Source organism: Cyprinus carpio, chromosome B15, assembly GCF_018340385.1.
Source record: "Cyprinus carpio isolate SPL01 chromosome B15, ASM1834038v1, whole genome shotgun sequence".
In the NCBI taxonomy this organism is placed as follows: Eukaryota; Metazoa; Chordata; class Actinopteri; order Cypriniformes; family Cyprinidae; genus Cyprinus; species Cyprinus carpio.
In genome coordinates, this window is record NC_056611.1 from 25969464 (window position 1) to 25985789 (window position 16326).

At 31.4% G+C, this 16326-nt stretch overlaps 1 protein-coding gene across 1 annotated transcript in view; it reads left to right on the plus strand.

The window, feature by feature from the left end:
• LOC122139885 (ret finger protein-like 4B) overlaps positions 1-8792 on the plus strand; it is a 10199-nt gene extending 1407 nt beyond the window's left edge. Inside the window, exons 2-5 of the mRNA XM_042740088.1 lie at positions 394-441; positions 1656-1868; positions 2642-3012; positions 8646-8792. Of these exons, the coding sequence (XP_042596022.1) occupies positions 394-441; positions 1656-1868; positions 2642-3012; positions 8646-8792 (779 nt within the window). The remainder of the gene's footprint in view (positions 1-393; positions 442-1655; positions 1869-2641; positions 3013-8645) is intronic.
• The last annotated feature ends 7534 nt before the right edge of the window (positions 8793-16326 follow it).

The window sequence follows — 16326 nt, forward strand, 5'->3', positions numbered from 1 at the left end:
TTCAATGCAAATTAAATACAAACTAAGATATAATAGAATCTGATTGGATGAACTGCATCTGAAGCACTTGCAAAAACTATTTATTTTCATTTTTTGTTTCTATATTATTTTTCTATATTATTTTATTATTTTCTAAATTATTACTATTATTATTTACTATTATTATTATTTATTCCTTTATTTATTTATTATTGTTATTATTATTAGTTGTAGTATTTATTATTATTATTTACTTTTTATTGACATTAGTAGTAATGTCACTATTATTTTCTTAATCTATATCTTTAAACATTCAGTAAACATAAGCGTATTTAAATCACTTTAGGTTTTTTTTCCCCTGATGTTTTTCATTTTCATTTTATTTTCAATTTCATGGCCGTCTCTGTCCTGTAGATGGCAGTGTGGATCTTTCTGAAGAGGAAATGGAACAATCCGTTTCAGGTGAGACTTTCAGAAAGAAACATACTACAGTACACACTACAGTACATACTGCACACTGCAGTACATACTGCACACTACAGTACATACTGCACACTGCACACTACAGTACATACTGCACGCTACACACTACAGTACATACTGCACACTGCACACTACAGTACATACCGCACACTACACACTACAGTACATACCGCACACTACACACTACAGTACATACCGCACACTACACACTACAGTACATACCGCACACTGCACACTACAGTACATACCGCACACTACAGAACATACCACACACTGCACACTACAGTACATACCGCACACTACACACTACAGTACATACCGCACACTGAACACTACAGTACATACCGCACACTACACACTACAGTACATACTGCACACTACACACTACAGTACATACTGCACACTGCACACTACAGTACATACTGCACACTACACACTACAGAAAATACTGCACACTACACAATACAGTACATACTGCACACTACACACTCGTATTGTACAAAATAGCATGTACATAATTTATATTTCTAATCCAATTTTGATGCAAAACTTTGGATAATGTGCTCAAATAATAATCAATACAGAGATACAGAGCATACACACAATATCTAGTATGCAATCCAAAAGAGTGTTTTATAATATGTGACCATGGACCACAAATCATAAGGGTCATAAGGGTCAATGTTTTGGAAATTGAGATTTCTACGTCATCTGAAAGCTGAATAAATAAACTGTCAATTGATGTATGGTTTGTTATGACAGAACAATATTTGTCTGAGATACAACTATTTGAAAATCTGGAATCTGAGGGTGCAAAAAAATCTAAATATTGAGAAAATCATCTCTAAAGTTGTTCAAATGAAGTTCTTAGCAATGCATATTACTAATAAAAAATTAAGTTTTGATATATTTACGGTAGGAAATTTACAAAATATCTTCACAATATCTTTACTTAATATCCTAATGATTTTTGTCATAAAAGAAAAATGGATCATTTTGACCCACACAATGTATTGTTGGCTATTGTTGCTAATTTGCTTGTGATATTTATGTGCCTGATTTTGACTTGATTTTTGCTTTTGTTATGTTTTGTGCTCACAAGGGAAAACACACACACACACACACACACACAAACACACACACACACACACACACATATATATATATCATACACCTGTAACTCTCTTCTGCAGGTCTTATCTTCACCCTCGATTCGTCCTGCTCTGATTCGTCGCTTCACCTCTCAAGCTCCGCCCTCTCCGTCACCTTCACAGGTCACATGATCTCATCACATGACCGCAGGGATCAGGACTGTCCACTTCCTCAGGTGTGTGGCAGCGTGAGCGTCTCCAGAGGACAGTATTACTGGGAGGTGGACGTCTGCAACAGCGCCATCTACAGGATCGGTCAGAGAACAGCAGCTTTCTGTGATCATGTTTGATGTGCTGCTGATGCACATGCATATGAAGATATTTCAATCAATAAAATAATAAATATATATATATAGACATAATTTTAAAAAATAAAAAGAGAAAAACACACCAAAATTACAAAAACTTTAACTAAAATTAAAATGGAAAATATAAAAATAAAAAACTAATTCAAACTATTAATAAAAACTATCATAGTATTGTGAGATTACAATAACACTGTTTTTTATATTTTTATTTTTTTTTTTTAGAAAATTTTGAGTCTATTATTCTATATTTTATTTAATATAAATGGTTTTATAAATTAAAAAAATAAATAAATAAAAATAAATAAAACTCAAACTCATTTTATTTCAGATAGTTCCCAAAGCAACATTTCTAATTTTTGTTTAGTTTGTTGAAGTACTAAAACATCTTAAAATTATGATGATGATAATAATAATAATAATAATAATGACAAAAACACACAACAAAATTACTAAAACTTTAAATAAAATCATAATTAAAACAGAAAATATAAAAATAAAATCTTATTCAAAATAATAATGCTAAAAAATCAAAATCTGCACTTGTGTTGCAACCATTTTCTGCCTTCTTGTATTAATATTGTGCAACACAGTTAATTAATATTATGATTTATGTAACTCAATATTTTGTGTACATTAATAATTACAATAATAGTACAAATTATGATAAAAACAGTAAAGTCCTCCCTTCTGTAATGCCTCTTTCCCTGCTCTCTTCCTCAGGAGTGATATCATCATGTGATGGGCGTGGCTGGTGGTTGGAGAGGCGTGGCTCTGCGTTTCACACTGTGTTTGAAGGACAGCATGAGCTCCTCCCCTCTGTTCCTCCTCAGCTGAAGACAGTGGGCGTGTTTCTAAATGTGGGCGGAGCTTCCATAACCTTCCACAATCCGGTAACTCAAGAGTTTCTCGCTGCAATCCCCGCCCACTTTAGTGCCCCTCTCCATCCTGCTCTTCAATTGGGCCAGGGAAGACTCAAACTCCGCCCCGGCCTGCCGCCACCCAATCACGTCTTCCTCAGCCACAGCTCTGCCTATCGGGGTCCAGGAGGGGCGGGAAGCGGGCGCTGGAGGCGGGATGTCACGTTTGGTTTGGTTAGTTGAGTGATGTGATTAGTTTGTTTGGGTTTATTTCGAGATTTGGTTTGGGGATTCGGGTCTCGTCTCCAGCATCAGCTTACTGTCTGACACCAATAACAGTACAGGTTGAGATTGGTTCAGTTCCTAGTGTGCTTTGTGTTATTTATGCAGATGCATAGTTACGTAGTTTGACATCATGCTGCCCTCTGAGATCTACGGAGCCCCTAAAGGGACATGATAGTGGAAAAAAATCAGAGTGGGAGGAAAAAATATTTTTCAAATGTTTTGCATTCTCTCGCAAAGATATTCATTCTCTTGCAAAACTTTTGAGTTCTCTGCAAAGATATTCATCCTCTCACAAAACTTTGCAATCTCTCGCAAAAATATTAATTCTCTCGCAAAACTTTTGAGTTCTCTGCAAAGATATTCATTCTTTTGCAAAACTTTTGAGTTCTCTGCAAAAATATTCATTCTCTCACAAAACTTTTGAGTCCTCGCACAAAAAATATTCATTCTCTCGCCAAAACTTTTGAGTTTCTCTGCAAAGATATTCATTCTCTCGCAAAACTTTTGAGACCTCACACAAAAATATTCATTCTCTCACAAAACTTTTGAGTTCTCTGCAAAGATATTCATTCTCTCACAAAACTTTTGAGTTCTCTGCAAAGATATTCATTCTCTCGCAAAACTTTTGAGTTCTCTGCAAAGATATTCATTCTTTTGCAAAACTTTTGAGTTCTCTGCAAAAATATTCATTCTCTCACAAAACTTTTGAGTCCTCGCACAAAAATATTCATTCTCTCGCAAAACTTTTGAGTTCTCTGCAAAAATATTCATTCTCTCGCAAAACTTTTGAGACCAGGTCCTCACACAAAAATATTCATTCTCTCCGCAAAACTTTTGCAGTTCTCTGCACAAAAATATTCATTCTCTCGCCAAAAACTTTTGAGTTCTCGGCAAAAGTTCTCTGCAAAGATTCATTCTCTCAAGCAAAACTTTTGAGACCTCACACAAATGATATTCATTCTCTATGCACAAAACTTTTGAGTCCTCGCACAAAAAATATTCATTCTTTCTGACGTTCGCTGCAAAACTTTTGAGTCTCTCGCAAAGTGCAAAGATATTCATTCTCTCCGCAAAACTTGTTTGAGACCTCCACACAAAAATATTCATTCTCTCGCAAAACTTTTTGAGTTCAGTCTCTCACAAAATATTTATCAAAGCTCTCTTCTCTCACCAACTTAAACTTTTGAGACCTCACACAAAAATATTCACACAAAACTTTTGAGTCACCTCACACAAAAATATTCATTCTCTCGCCAAAACTTTTGAGTTCTCTGCAAAGATATGTCATTCTCTCCGCACAAAACTTTGAGTCCTCTCGCACAAAAATATATTCATTCTCTCGCAAAACTTTTGAGACCTCACACAAAAATATTCATTCTCTCACAAAACTTTTGAGTCCTCGCACAAAAATATTCATTCTCTCGCAAAACTTTTGAGACCTCACACAAAAATATTCATTCTCTCACAAAACTTTTGAGTCCTCGCACAAAAATATTCATTCTCTCGCCTCCAAAAACTTTTGAGAAATCTCTCTGCACAAATATTCATTCTCTCGCAAAACTTTTGAGACCTCACACAAAAATATTCATTCTCTCGCAAAACTTTTGAGACCTCACACAAAAATATTCATTCTCTCGCAAAACTTTTGAGACCTCACACAAAAATATTCATTCTCTCACAAAACTTTTGAGTCCTCGCACAAAAATATTCATTCTCTCACAAAAAAACTTTTGAGAGACCTCACACAAAATATTCATTATCTCTCTCTCGCAAAACTTTTGAGACCTCACACAAAAATATTCATTCTCTCGCAAAACTTTTGAGTCCTCGCACAAAAATATTCATTCTCTCGCAAAACTTTTGAGTTCTCTGCAAAGATATTCATTCTCTCGCAAAACTTTTGAGACCTCACACAAAAATATTCATTCTCTCGCAAAACTTTTGAGTTCTCTGCAAAGATATTCATTCTCTCACAAAACTTTTGAGTCCTCGCACAAAAATATTCATTCTCTCGCAAAACTTTTGAGTTCTCTGCAAAAATATTCATTCTCTCGCAAAACTTTTGAGACCTCACACAAAAATATTCATTCTCTCACAAATTTTTTGAGTTCTCTGCAAAGATATTCATTCTCTCGCAAAACTTTTGAGTCCTCACACAAAAATATTCATTCTCTCACAAAACTTTTGAGTTCTCTGCAAAGATATTCATTAATTTTGAATTTATATTCATTCTCTCACAAAACTTTTGAGACCTCACACAAAAATATTCATTCTCTCACAAATTTTTTGAGTTCTCTGCAAAGATATTCATTCTTTTGCAAAACTTTTGAGTCCTCACACAAAAATATTCATTCTCTTGCAAAACTTTTGAGTTCTCTGCAAAGATATTCATTCTCTCACAAAACTTTTGAGTTCTCTCGTAAAACTTTTGAGCTCTCTTAAAAAGATATTAATTTTCTCGCAAAACCAGTTGAGTTCGGACAAAAACTTCCTGTTTATTAATGCGGAGTTGTCTCGTAAAACTTTTGAGCTCTCTTAAAAAAAAAAAAAAAAAAAACAAAAAAAAAAAAAAAAAAAAAAAAAAAAAAAAAAAAAAAAACTAATTTTCTCGCAAAACCAGTTGAGTTCGGACAAAAACTTCCTGTTTATTAATGCTGTTTTGTGTAAATGAAGATGATATGAGGGAAAAATTTTGGTTTATTTGCATGATAAGCATTTTCTCATGCCCCACCCCCCCCCCAAAAAAGTGTGCCTAACTTAATATATATACTAAAAAAAAAACAGTTATAAAAATTCCAAATAATTATATTTATTAAAATATACTCTGCACAAAAAAAGCAATGTGCTAAGATTTTTCTTTAATAATGTTTTATCTACAGGGGAGAAAACATGTGTAACTGTACATTCCATTCTTGGCTCATCTGCTTGTCTGTGCGTAATATAAACTGTAAACTGTATTTTAAAATCACCATTTTCGTTCATTAGCCAACCTTAAGTGTTTTCTATGAGGGAGAAAGTGCTTAATGTGCAGAAGTTGTGTTCATATTCTGGGCTATTCTGCTTAATTAATAGTAATATTATTAATACAGTTATTAATATTAGGCTAATAATGTTATCAGTATTTATTATTATCAAATTTGGTCCTCCAATGTCACTCTTTTAAAACTTTAAGCCATATTAAGCGCTTTAGAATGTCCCAAAACTGTGCCTTGAGATCTGTTTTTTTTTTTATTTTATTTTTTACAAAATATAAAGCATCATCACATGAATGCTTCTTGAAAAACTTTGCAAAAAGCAAACAGCGCCACCTGTAGGGCAGAAAATTTAGCTCATTAGCTCAAGCTCATTTATTGTCTTCTTGTGATTAATTTATTTTGTATTTTATGTATTTATATTCAGTGGGACTATATTTTCTGTATTATATTCAGTTGTTGCAAGAGATTGTGTTTCCAAAAAGACGCTTGTCATCCTTTTGAATAATGACTAAGAATTGAACACACACCTGATTGAAATACTGTACAATAACCAAAGATGCCACTCAACTCATTTACAGGAAATACATAAAATAATTTGGACATATTAATCACTGTCATACTGCCCATTAAAAAATTATTTATTTATTTATTTATTTTCAAAAAAGTTTTAGAAATATTCCTGAAATGCTGTAAATAACATGTAAATAATAAAACCTATTTATTATTACATGTCTCTCTGGGATACTTTATTGTTGTTGGTCAATGGTGGCATTCAGAGGTCAAATATTTGTGAATAATGACACTACAGTATATTATAGCTATAGCTGATTAAAGTTTCATAAAATATCTCAACAATGTCTCAAACTATGCTCAGATTTGCTGAGAAATCTCAATAAAAACATTTCTCATCAAATGATCTAAGCTTTGATAAGCTGTCATATTTGATACACTATTTTGTTAATAATTTAAATTAGATTTTATTTTTTCTATTTTTTGTTTCTTTTATTATTAATAGTTAATATCGTAGAAATTGTCTTGTGTGTGTTTTTTTGTTGTTGTAATTCTATGTATTTTTTAATATGTCTCTAAAGTTTTTATTAAAGTTTTAGTTTATTTAGTTCTTGATATTTAAATACTTAAACTAAATTAAAATGATAAATGTCGCCTTGGCAAAGTAGCTTATTTTATAATTATGATTTTTTTAAATTAATTAATTAATTAATTAATTTTATTTTTTTCTTCAATAAAATACTTTGAAGTATACATTCACCTAAATATAATGTTTTTTGAATGTTTATTTTTAGTATTTTATTTTATTTTCAATTAGCCTTTATTTTATTTCAAGTAATGAAAATTAAAATTTTTACTTTTTTAATTTTGAATGTTTATTTTTAGTATTTTATTTTATTTTCAGTTAACATTTATGTTATTTCAGGTAATGAAAATTACTATTTTTACTGTTTTAATTTCAATTAACATTAATTTTATAGCTCAATACTCTTATTTTATGACGACTTTTGACTCATGTTTTTATTTCTCATGAGGAATTGCATGAAATACATCAGAGACAAAGTCGATACTGAAATAAGATCTGTCTAAAAGATCCATACAAGATGCAACAATTTACAATATTCTTCAAATACTTGAATAATCCGACAGAATCTTGATGAATCTAGAATTGTGCCTCATTTGTTCCCTTTTCTCTTTTCTCACACATTCTCTGAGCTCTGTGTTTTTGTTTTGGCAGGGCAGTAAATTCATTCATCAGACCACACACACACACACACATACACACTGATGTCTTGTATATTGAAAAATCGATCAGCATTGGTCAGATTCGATTGGTATTTGTCTGATGAGAGTCAGGAGGAATGTTAAAGGTCTCTGTTCAGATAAACCACTCAAAAACAAGGCTAGAAAACAAGCATGCAAGTCGTTTACCTTCTAAACACAAACTCTGTGAGTGTCTTGCTCTGGGAAAGTGGTAAACACGATCTAGAACAACATTCACAGGCCGATTAGAGAGAGAAAGTATTGATTTCATTGCTCACAGGTTGATCTTTCATGCGGAGGTCTCTGTTACGCCTCATTAAAATGTTCGCTTGTCTCAAATGTTTCTTCTACAAGTTCTTAGGATAAATAAACAACAGGAGACACAGATGAGTCAATAATTCTCATACAAAATGTTTGAGTTCGTATTACTGGCGTCCCTTTCCTCAGGGAAAACATCTGAGAAGCAAGATATAATAAAGAGATCTCGGTTTTCTTTCCCAGGTAACAAAGTTATAAAAACATTGTGGAAAGTTGTTTTGAAATATTTCTAAAATACTAAAATGTGATTATAACGTTCACCTAAATTTAAAGTTTTTTTGAATGTTTATTTTTAAAATGTGTTTTTGTTGTTGTTGTTGTTTAAAGTTTGCAAAAATGCTTCTTACAACATTCTACTAACTTTTTAACCAAAATATAACATTATTTGAATGTTTATTTTTATATATTATTATTTTATATTTTTTATTGTTTTTTTTTTATTATATAATTCTACTAACTTTTTACCGTTGGATTTGATTAATTGGTCTTCAACGCAATTGCACCATCTTTCGCCAGGAGCTTGGGTTCGGGGGAACCCTGACTTCCCCTGCCGGAACGTTCGCAGACTGGCTACACGATGGATCGGAAAACATTGAAGACATCTACTATTTAATAAACAGGTATAACAAAAAAGGCTTTGCCCTGGGTTATCGGGAAAATTAAGGACGGGAACAGTTTCAAAGCCTCCCAGGCTGCCGTCATGATTGACGCAGTAAGTGTTTATTAACAGAACAATATATTTCAAAAATACGGCTAATGTTATTTGAACGTTGATTTTAAAAAACAAAACTGGTATCATTCTTGCTTTCGGCTTCTCTAACATTATATAAGCGAGACGCTCTCAGCATACTTACCCCCTCCCAACGGACACCTAGATGAATTATTAGAATGTTATTTTGTTATCTATACAGTCTAAGAAAAATCTCCTACTACACATTTAACTTTTTAACCCACAATGCATTCACCCCCCAACCCCATTTTTTGAACGTTATTTTAATATTTCAAGAACGGTTTTGCTATGTGCTTTTGTCAACATTAAACGGACAGTTTGGCACAAGTGTAGGAGTGTTGTTTTTTTAAGTCTAACGTTTATTTCTGCCTTTGCCCCACACATGGTGCAAAAAACAAATTTTTGACAATAAAGTTGAATTATCTCTTCTAAAGTGTATATTTTCTTTCATGGATTAAAAACGTTATTTAAAAGTTACAAAAAATGTTTCTAACAGTGTTCTACTAACTTTATTTTCTTCCAAAATATAATGTTATTTGAACGTTTATTTTAAAAATTTTAAGAACATTAATAAGTATAGGTTTCTTGTTGTTATTAGAATGTTATTTAAAGGTTACAAAAACATTTCTTACATTTTATTTTTACCCAAAATATAAAATTTCTTGAATGTTTATTTTAATATTCTAAGAACGTTTTCACTCAACATTATGGCACAAAATCATCATTCTGAGAAAGTTGAGTTTTCTCTTAACATTATGAGAATGTACAGTCAAACCAATAATTATTCAGAGAGCAGATATAATTTTTTATATTTTTTTACTAGTGGGTGCAGGACACTATAGTTCATTTATGTACGTGAGGATAGCAAAATACTAAACCCAAAAATTCTTCATACAGTGGACTAGCAGTGAAATTTGGGATCAAAATGATTCATACACTTTGACCTGAGAATGTTTTTCTTAAGTGTTTTCTTTAATTGCTAATGCGATCTTTTTTCACCACAAACTGAACAAAATGAAGCACTTGTCGGTAATTGTTTGAGCTACATTGGTTTTATCTAATTGTGTTCTTAAATCTAACAGCTGACAGCTATTCAACCAAATTCATTACATACCTTTCTATCAAAGTTATCTGACATTATCAAGATGAATTTGTTCTGACAGTTTATCTCTGAGTTCTTGTTATATTTTATTACCATTTTCTAAACTATAGCCAATAAACTGTGATATAATGTGAGGTGTCTGAATAAATTTTGGTTTGACTGTATATCAGATATTAGTGAAGTTATAAGCATGTTCCATAAACATTGCTTTAAGAACATTTTGTCCTATCATTTACACAACTTTTTAAAAAACCTTAAAGGTGCGAGAACCTGGGTTCCTACTGATGTATACGATGTTCTCCAGGTTCAACTGAGGTGAGAAAGCAAAACACAAGGCCTTCAATTCGCACCAGGGTCTGATCAAGCCGCATATTAAAACAGTCTGTCCCCCTAATATGTGTGAAGGAGATGCATTTACATATTAAATGAGTAATTCTGTCTGTTAGTGACCTGTTAACTTCATCTGTTTCTCATTATTATTCCATTATCACAATGCATTCATCTCCTGATGCCCTTGGAAATGGCATATCAGTGAGTTTGGCTGAAAACAAATGTTTCTCAAAAACCAGCTCTGATTCATTTGGCCTAATGAGTGTTGATTTTGTATTTTATTTCTACTTTTGCTGCTTGCAAAATGTATCAGAACCTACAAATGAATACATGTTGAGTGAGTCAGCCGCCTGATGCTGTATGTGTGTCGTAATGATGATGTCTGGACGTGATAAACACTCATGTGCATTGAGACAGGATGTGTGTGTTTACTGTTTCCAGACAGTTTTCAAACATTCATCAGATAGAGAGCCGCCCGTGGTGATTTACCATCATCAGGACCACGACTCCCTTAATCCACCGACAGATAGAAGAAGATTTACAGATGTTCTGCTGTAAAAGCCTCTGCAAAACAGATACATATTAGAAAGACCATATACACACAAATAAAGCAATGAAACAGACTTATAGTGAATTCATGTAAACAGATAACTCAATACAGTCAGGTGGATTTAAGACACTGCAGGGAAAAGCATTATTGTTTCTGGTCACTTTTAACATTTGGCTTTTTGGCTTTTCATAGCATGTTACTACTGGAAAGAAAACATCACAAAGAAACTTTTAACTGTTTATTGTATTGCACTTTATGTATTCGCATCTCTACATTTCAATTAAAGTGCATGTCTTTAAAGGTTTTTTCTCCACTTCAGCAGCACTTACACACACCAAAACTTAGAGATTTATTCCTCTCTATATTCTGAAGGCTTTTATAGAAGGGTTTGTTTGTATGCCATTCACATGTTTTTATTTTTTATTTTATTGCACTTTATATATTTATGTATATAGATTTCAATTAAAGTGCATGTCTTTAAAGGTTTTTTCTCCACTTCCGCAGCACTTACATACACCAGAATTTAGAGTTTTATTCCTCTCTATATTCTGAAGGCTTTTAAAGAAGAGTTTGTTTGTATGCCATTCACATGTTTTTTATTTTTTATTTTATTGCACTTTATATATTTATGTATATAGATTTCAATTAAAGTGCATTTCTTTAAAGGTTTTTTTCTCCACTTCAGCAGCACTTACACACACCACAACTTTGAGTTTTATTCCTCTCTATATTCTGAAGGCTTTTAAAGAAGGGTTTGTTTGTATGCCATTCACATGTTTTTATTTTTTATTTTATTGCACTTTATATATTTATGTATATAGATTTCAATTAAAGTGCATGTCTTTAAAGGTTTTTTTCTCCACTTCAGCAGCACTTACATACACCAGAATTTAGAGTTTTATTCCTCTCTATATTCTGAAGGCTTTTAAAGAAGGGTTTGTTTGTATGCCATTCACATGTTTTTTATTTTTTATTTTATTGCACTTTATATATTTATGTATATAGATTTCAATTAAAGTGCGTGTCTTTAAAGGTTTTTTCTCCACTTCAGCAGCACTTACATACACCAGAACTTAGAGTTTTATTCCTCTCTATATTCTGAAGGCTTTTATAGAAGGGTTTGTTTGTATGCCATTCACATTTTTTTATTTTTTTATTTTATTGCACTTTATATATTTATGTATATAGATTTCAATTAAAGTGCATGTCTTTAAAGGTTTTTTCTCAATTTAAGCAGCACTTACACACACCAAAACTTAGAGTTTCATTCCTCTCTATATTTTGAAGGCTTTTATAGATGGGTTTGTTTGTATGCCATTGACGTTATTTATTTTTTTTATTTTATTGCACTTTATATATTTATGTATATAGATTTCAATTAAAGTGCATGTCTTTAAAGGTTTTTTTCTCCATTTAAGCAGCACTTACATACACCAGAACTTTATTCCTCTCTATACTCTGAAGGTTTTTATAGAAGGGTTTGTTTATTAATCATTTGCTTGTTATTTTTTTATTTCTTTACATTTTATTCATAAAAACATGGTGATTTTTTTTTCCTTTCTGTTAACAGTATTTCCTGATTTATAGAGTGATAAAAAAGAAATCCAAAATCCCTTCTATAAAAACTTTTTTCTGTATTATGCATAAAAATAGAGAAAATAATCTTTGATATGGATTTTTAAATTGTTTAGGTCAATTGTGTGTATTTTTTGATTTTTATATAATAATGCCACATTTTCATATTTAAGCATACTATTTCTAAAAACAAATTCAAAACATGTTTGCAATTCTTAATGTAATCAATCAACTGGGTAATTAAATCTATTAATTACATTTTTTACCTGGGTTGTCTTGACTTTATTTATTTTATTGAAATGCAATGGTACTTTGATAAATACCATGGTACCTATTCAAAAAGGGCACTTTAAAACATATAAAGGCATTGCCAAAATATACTAAACATTTTAATATATATCATTGTCCTTTGAAATATACCATGTTACTGACTGTTTGCTTTATATTCCCAAAAATAAAATGGTTAAAATCAAATAAAACAAGGTAAATTAATAGCCATACCACAGGATGTTTGTATGGTTATGGAATTTTAGTTTTATCAGACACACTTTTCTGTGCAACTGTATTACCTCAAATCTTTTGTCTAAGAAAATACAGAAGATTCAAGATTTTTATTTGTCACATAACACGATTATAAAGAGCATATATAACCAGCAGTGAAATGTGAGTAAACATGCAATTATATATATATGGCTATGATGTTTCAGTTTCATCAAACATCTCATCAAAATGACTTGAATCAAGTGAGAATTATTAGATGTAATTACACTGACAAAGCTACATAAACATGTCGTCGTGTTTGCAATCGTATTATCTGAAAGTTTAGCCTAAAAGAAATGACAGAAACTCTTATATCAGAATACACACACACCTCTTCTCTCATTATAAGACGAGGTTCCTGTCGGTTTCTCCTCGTGAATGCGTCCATAATATCTTCTGTTATCACCTCATGATGAAATGCAAAGAGCTCATGATCGATTGATGATCGATTCCCATTCTCGGCGGATGCGCAGGTGTGAAGCAGCATCAGCATGAAAATAACACACCTCACACACACGCTCAAGCACCTCGTGTGTACCTGTGAACTCACTTCGGAAACGCTAATACACACACAGACCATTTGCTGTGTATATTGTGATGTTTAGTTCTGTCTCACATGTCTGTTAACGGAGCATAATGAGACTATAACACATACACACCCAAGACCGTTAGAAACTTCATTACGATAGTATTGAATTCATTATACATAAATTGTAAAAATGAAAATGTAATAGGCTTAGTTATAAATGATAATAAATAATAAAATAAACAAAATAAACAAATAAAAATAAGTAAATGGGTAATATAATAGTAAAATTGCATAAATTATAATTAATTTTCATTTTTTGTTATTGAATTAAATCGTTTAATATAGCTTAAATAAAATGCATTATATAAATATATACAACTTAAACAATTATCATTTTAAATGATAATAAATACATAAAAATAATAATGAAAAAATCTAATATAATAATACAAATTAAATAAAACAACACATTTTTTTGTTATTGTTGAATTAAACAAATTTTAATCGTTTAATATGGCCTAAATAAAATGTATAATACAAATGCAAAAAAGTCAACTATATTAGTTATAAATTATAGTAAATAATAAAATAATAAATAAAACAATAATAATAAAAAAAATTACAGGCGAATATAGGCTAATAATAATAAAATTAAAGAAAAAAATACAAAATTATATTTAAGTAACAGCTTTTTGTTATTGAATTTAAAATTTATAATCGTTTAATTTTGCCTAAATAACATTTATCATATAGATGTACAGAAATTCAAAAAACGATTCAACAAAAATAATAAATAATAATAAAAGAATAATAATTTAAAAAATAATAGGCTAATGTGATAAAAATTAAATAAAACGCAACAATATAATTCAGTAATATCTTTTGTTATATAATTTACAATTTATAATTGTGTAATATAGCCTAAATAAAATGTATTAATTAAAAATATACAATTTCGTAAAAATATAATTTAGCAAATTATATATATTATATATATTTGTCATAAAATTCAACGTATTGTAATAAATGCTAGCGACTTATTTATTAGAGACTCTTATTATTTAAGAAAACCGATCATTCCGAAAATTTTTACGCAAATCCAACGCGCGCGCATAGAAATACGTGCCTCGCAAAGACAATAATCTGTTTGCACACATCTCTGGGTTCGTGTAGCTCTATTTATCTCTAATCTCACAAGAGAAAATCTTTCGGCCTTGTGTTCCCTGCTGGCGTTTATTGCGCGTCTTTCTCATGTAGAGCGTCTTCTAAAGCCGCGTTTAACATCTGCATGGCGGGAAGGCCGCGGGGAACCGCGAGGTTTCCGGATCACTGATATATGACATGCTTTATTATTTTGTTATTTTATTATTCCGTTAGCCTATTCGCCATCATTTAGAGCCTTTCAAATCCAGCGGAGGGGAAATGACCCCATAACCACATACAGAGAGGGGGGTCTTCAACAAACCAGCGTGATTTACAGTACAGATTATTGATATTAATTATTATCATTATTATTAGGATTGTCTCTGAAGTTAAAGGGAAAGTGTTAATATTTAAATCCGATTGACGTCACCCTGCTAACAAGGAACGTTCTGGCAAAGTTATTAGCAAACATTCTTCCAGTAGCGTTAATAAAGCGTTATCTGGTCTTTAATAATGTTAAAAAAAATATTAGCACAAAAACATCATTTGTGGAACGTTTTGTTTCAGAAACGTTTCAGTTGGACGTTTTTTTAATGTTACTATAACGTTCAGAGAACATTCAAATGTAACGCTAGCAAAATGATAAAATGTAACGTTCCGTAATGTGCGAAAAACCAAAAACAAACATTTTCAAAACATTCTAAAAAAATCTATGTTTTGAATGTTCAGAGACCATTCAAAAATAACGTTTTCATAACTTAAAGGGAACTTTAGCAAAACATTCTTAGAATAAAAACATTACTTACACATATTTCATGCAACTTTTCTGGGAATTGTTTAAAATCTAAAAAAAATTACTTACGACAAAATGTTCAGAGGACATTTAAAAGTAACATTGAAATCATAAAATGGAATGTTTCTTTAATGTTCAAATAACCAAAAAAAAAAAAAAAAACAATTTAAACACTTGATGTTGGGAGAACATTCACAAATAATATTTTAGCAACCTAATGACAACATTTATGTCAGCTGGGAAAGTTTTACCTTTAACTAAAAAGGAAAAGACACATAAAACAACAATGATATGAAAGGAAATCAACTGACAAATAAAAGCATTGATCTTTTCTCGAGATGAAAGTCATAAATGCACTTTGTATTTTTTTAAGTGCTTGTTTTTAACTTCAGACATCAAAGATGAAACCAGCAAACTTGAATGAGTTTAGTCTCATCAAAACCCCATACAAGTGTTTGTCCCCATTAAAGCATTCATTTCCAACTTTTTTTGGCTTTTCTGAAGACTTGGTGAGTGAAATATAATTGCTTTTGGTCCCTCATTGTTCTTCTCAAAGAAAGGCCCTGGTTCTTTTCAGTGTGCATTCAGTGAGTTACTTGTGTAGGAAGTCTTGAGGAATAAAGGACTCCCCAGTCAGCCTTTGATTTAAGCAGGGGGCTGATGGATGTTGAAGCACATTAAAATGTGAATCATGGAGCAGCGAGGCCCAAACCAGAGGCCTAGAGACACAACAACAATCCAGCTCTCCAGCGCTTACAGATGCACTCAACGCTGGTCTCTGAAAATGTGTAAAAATACAATTAAAATCTACACTTTTCAAAATAAAGAGTGTTCAGATGTTCTTTGGTTCAGCAGTATGTGGTTCTTGAGTTGCTGTACGGTTATTTGGAGGCTAAAAAGTTTAA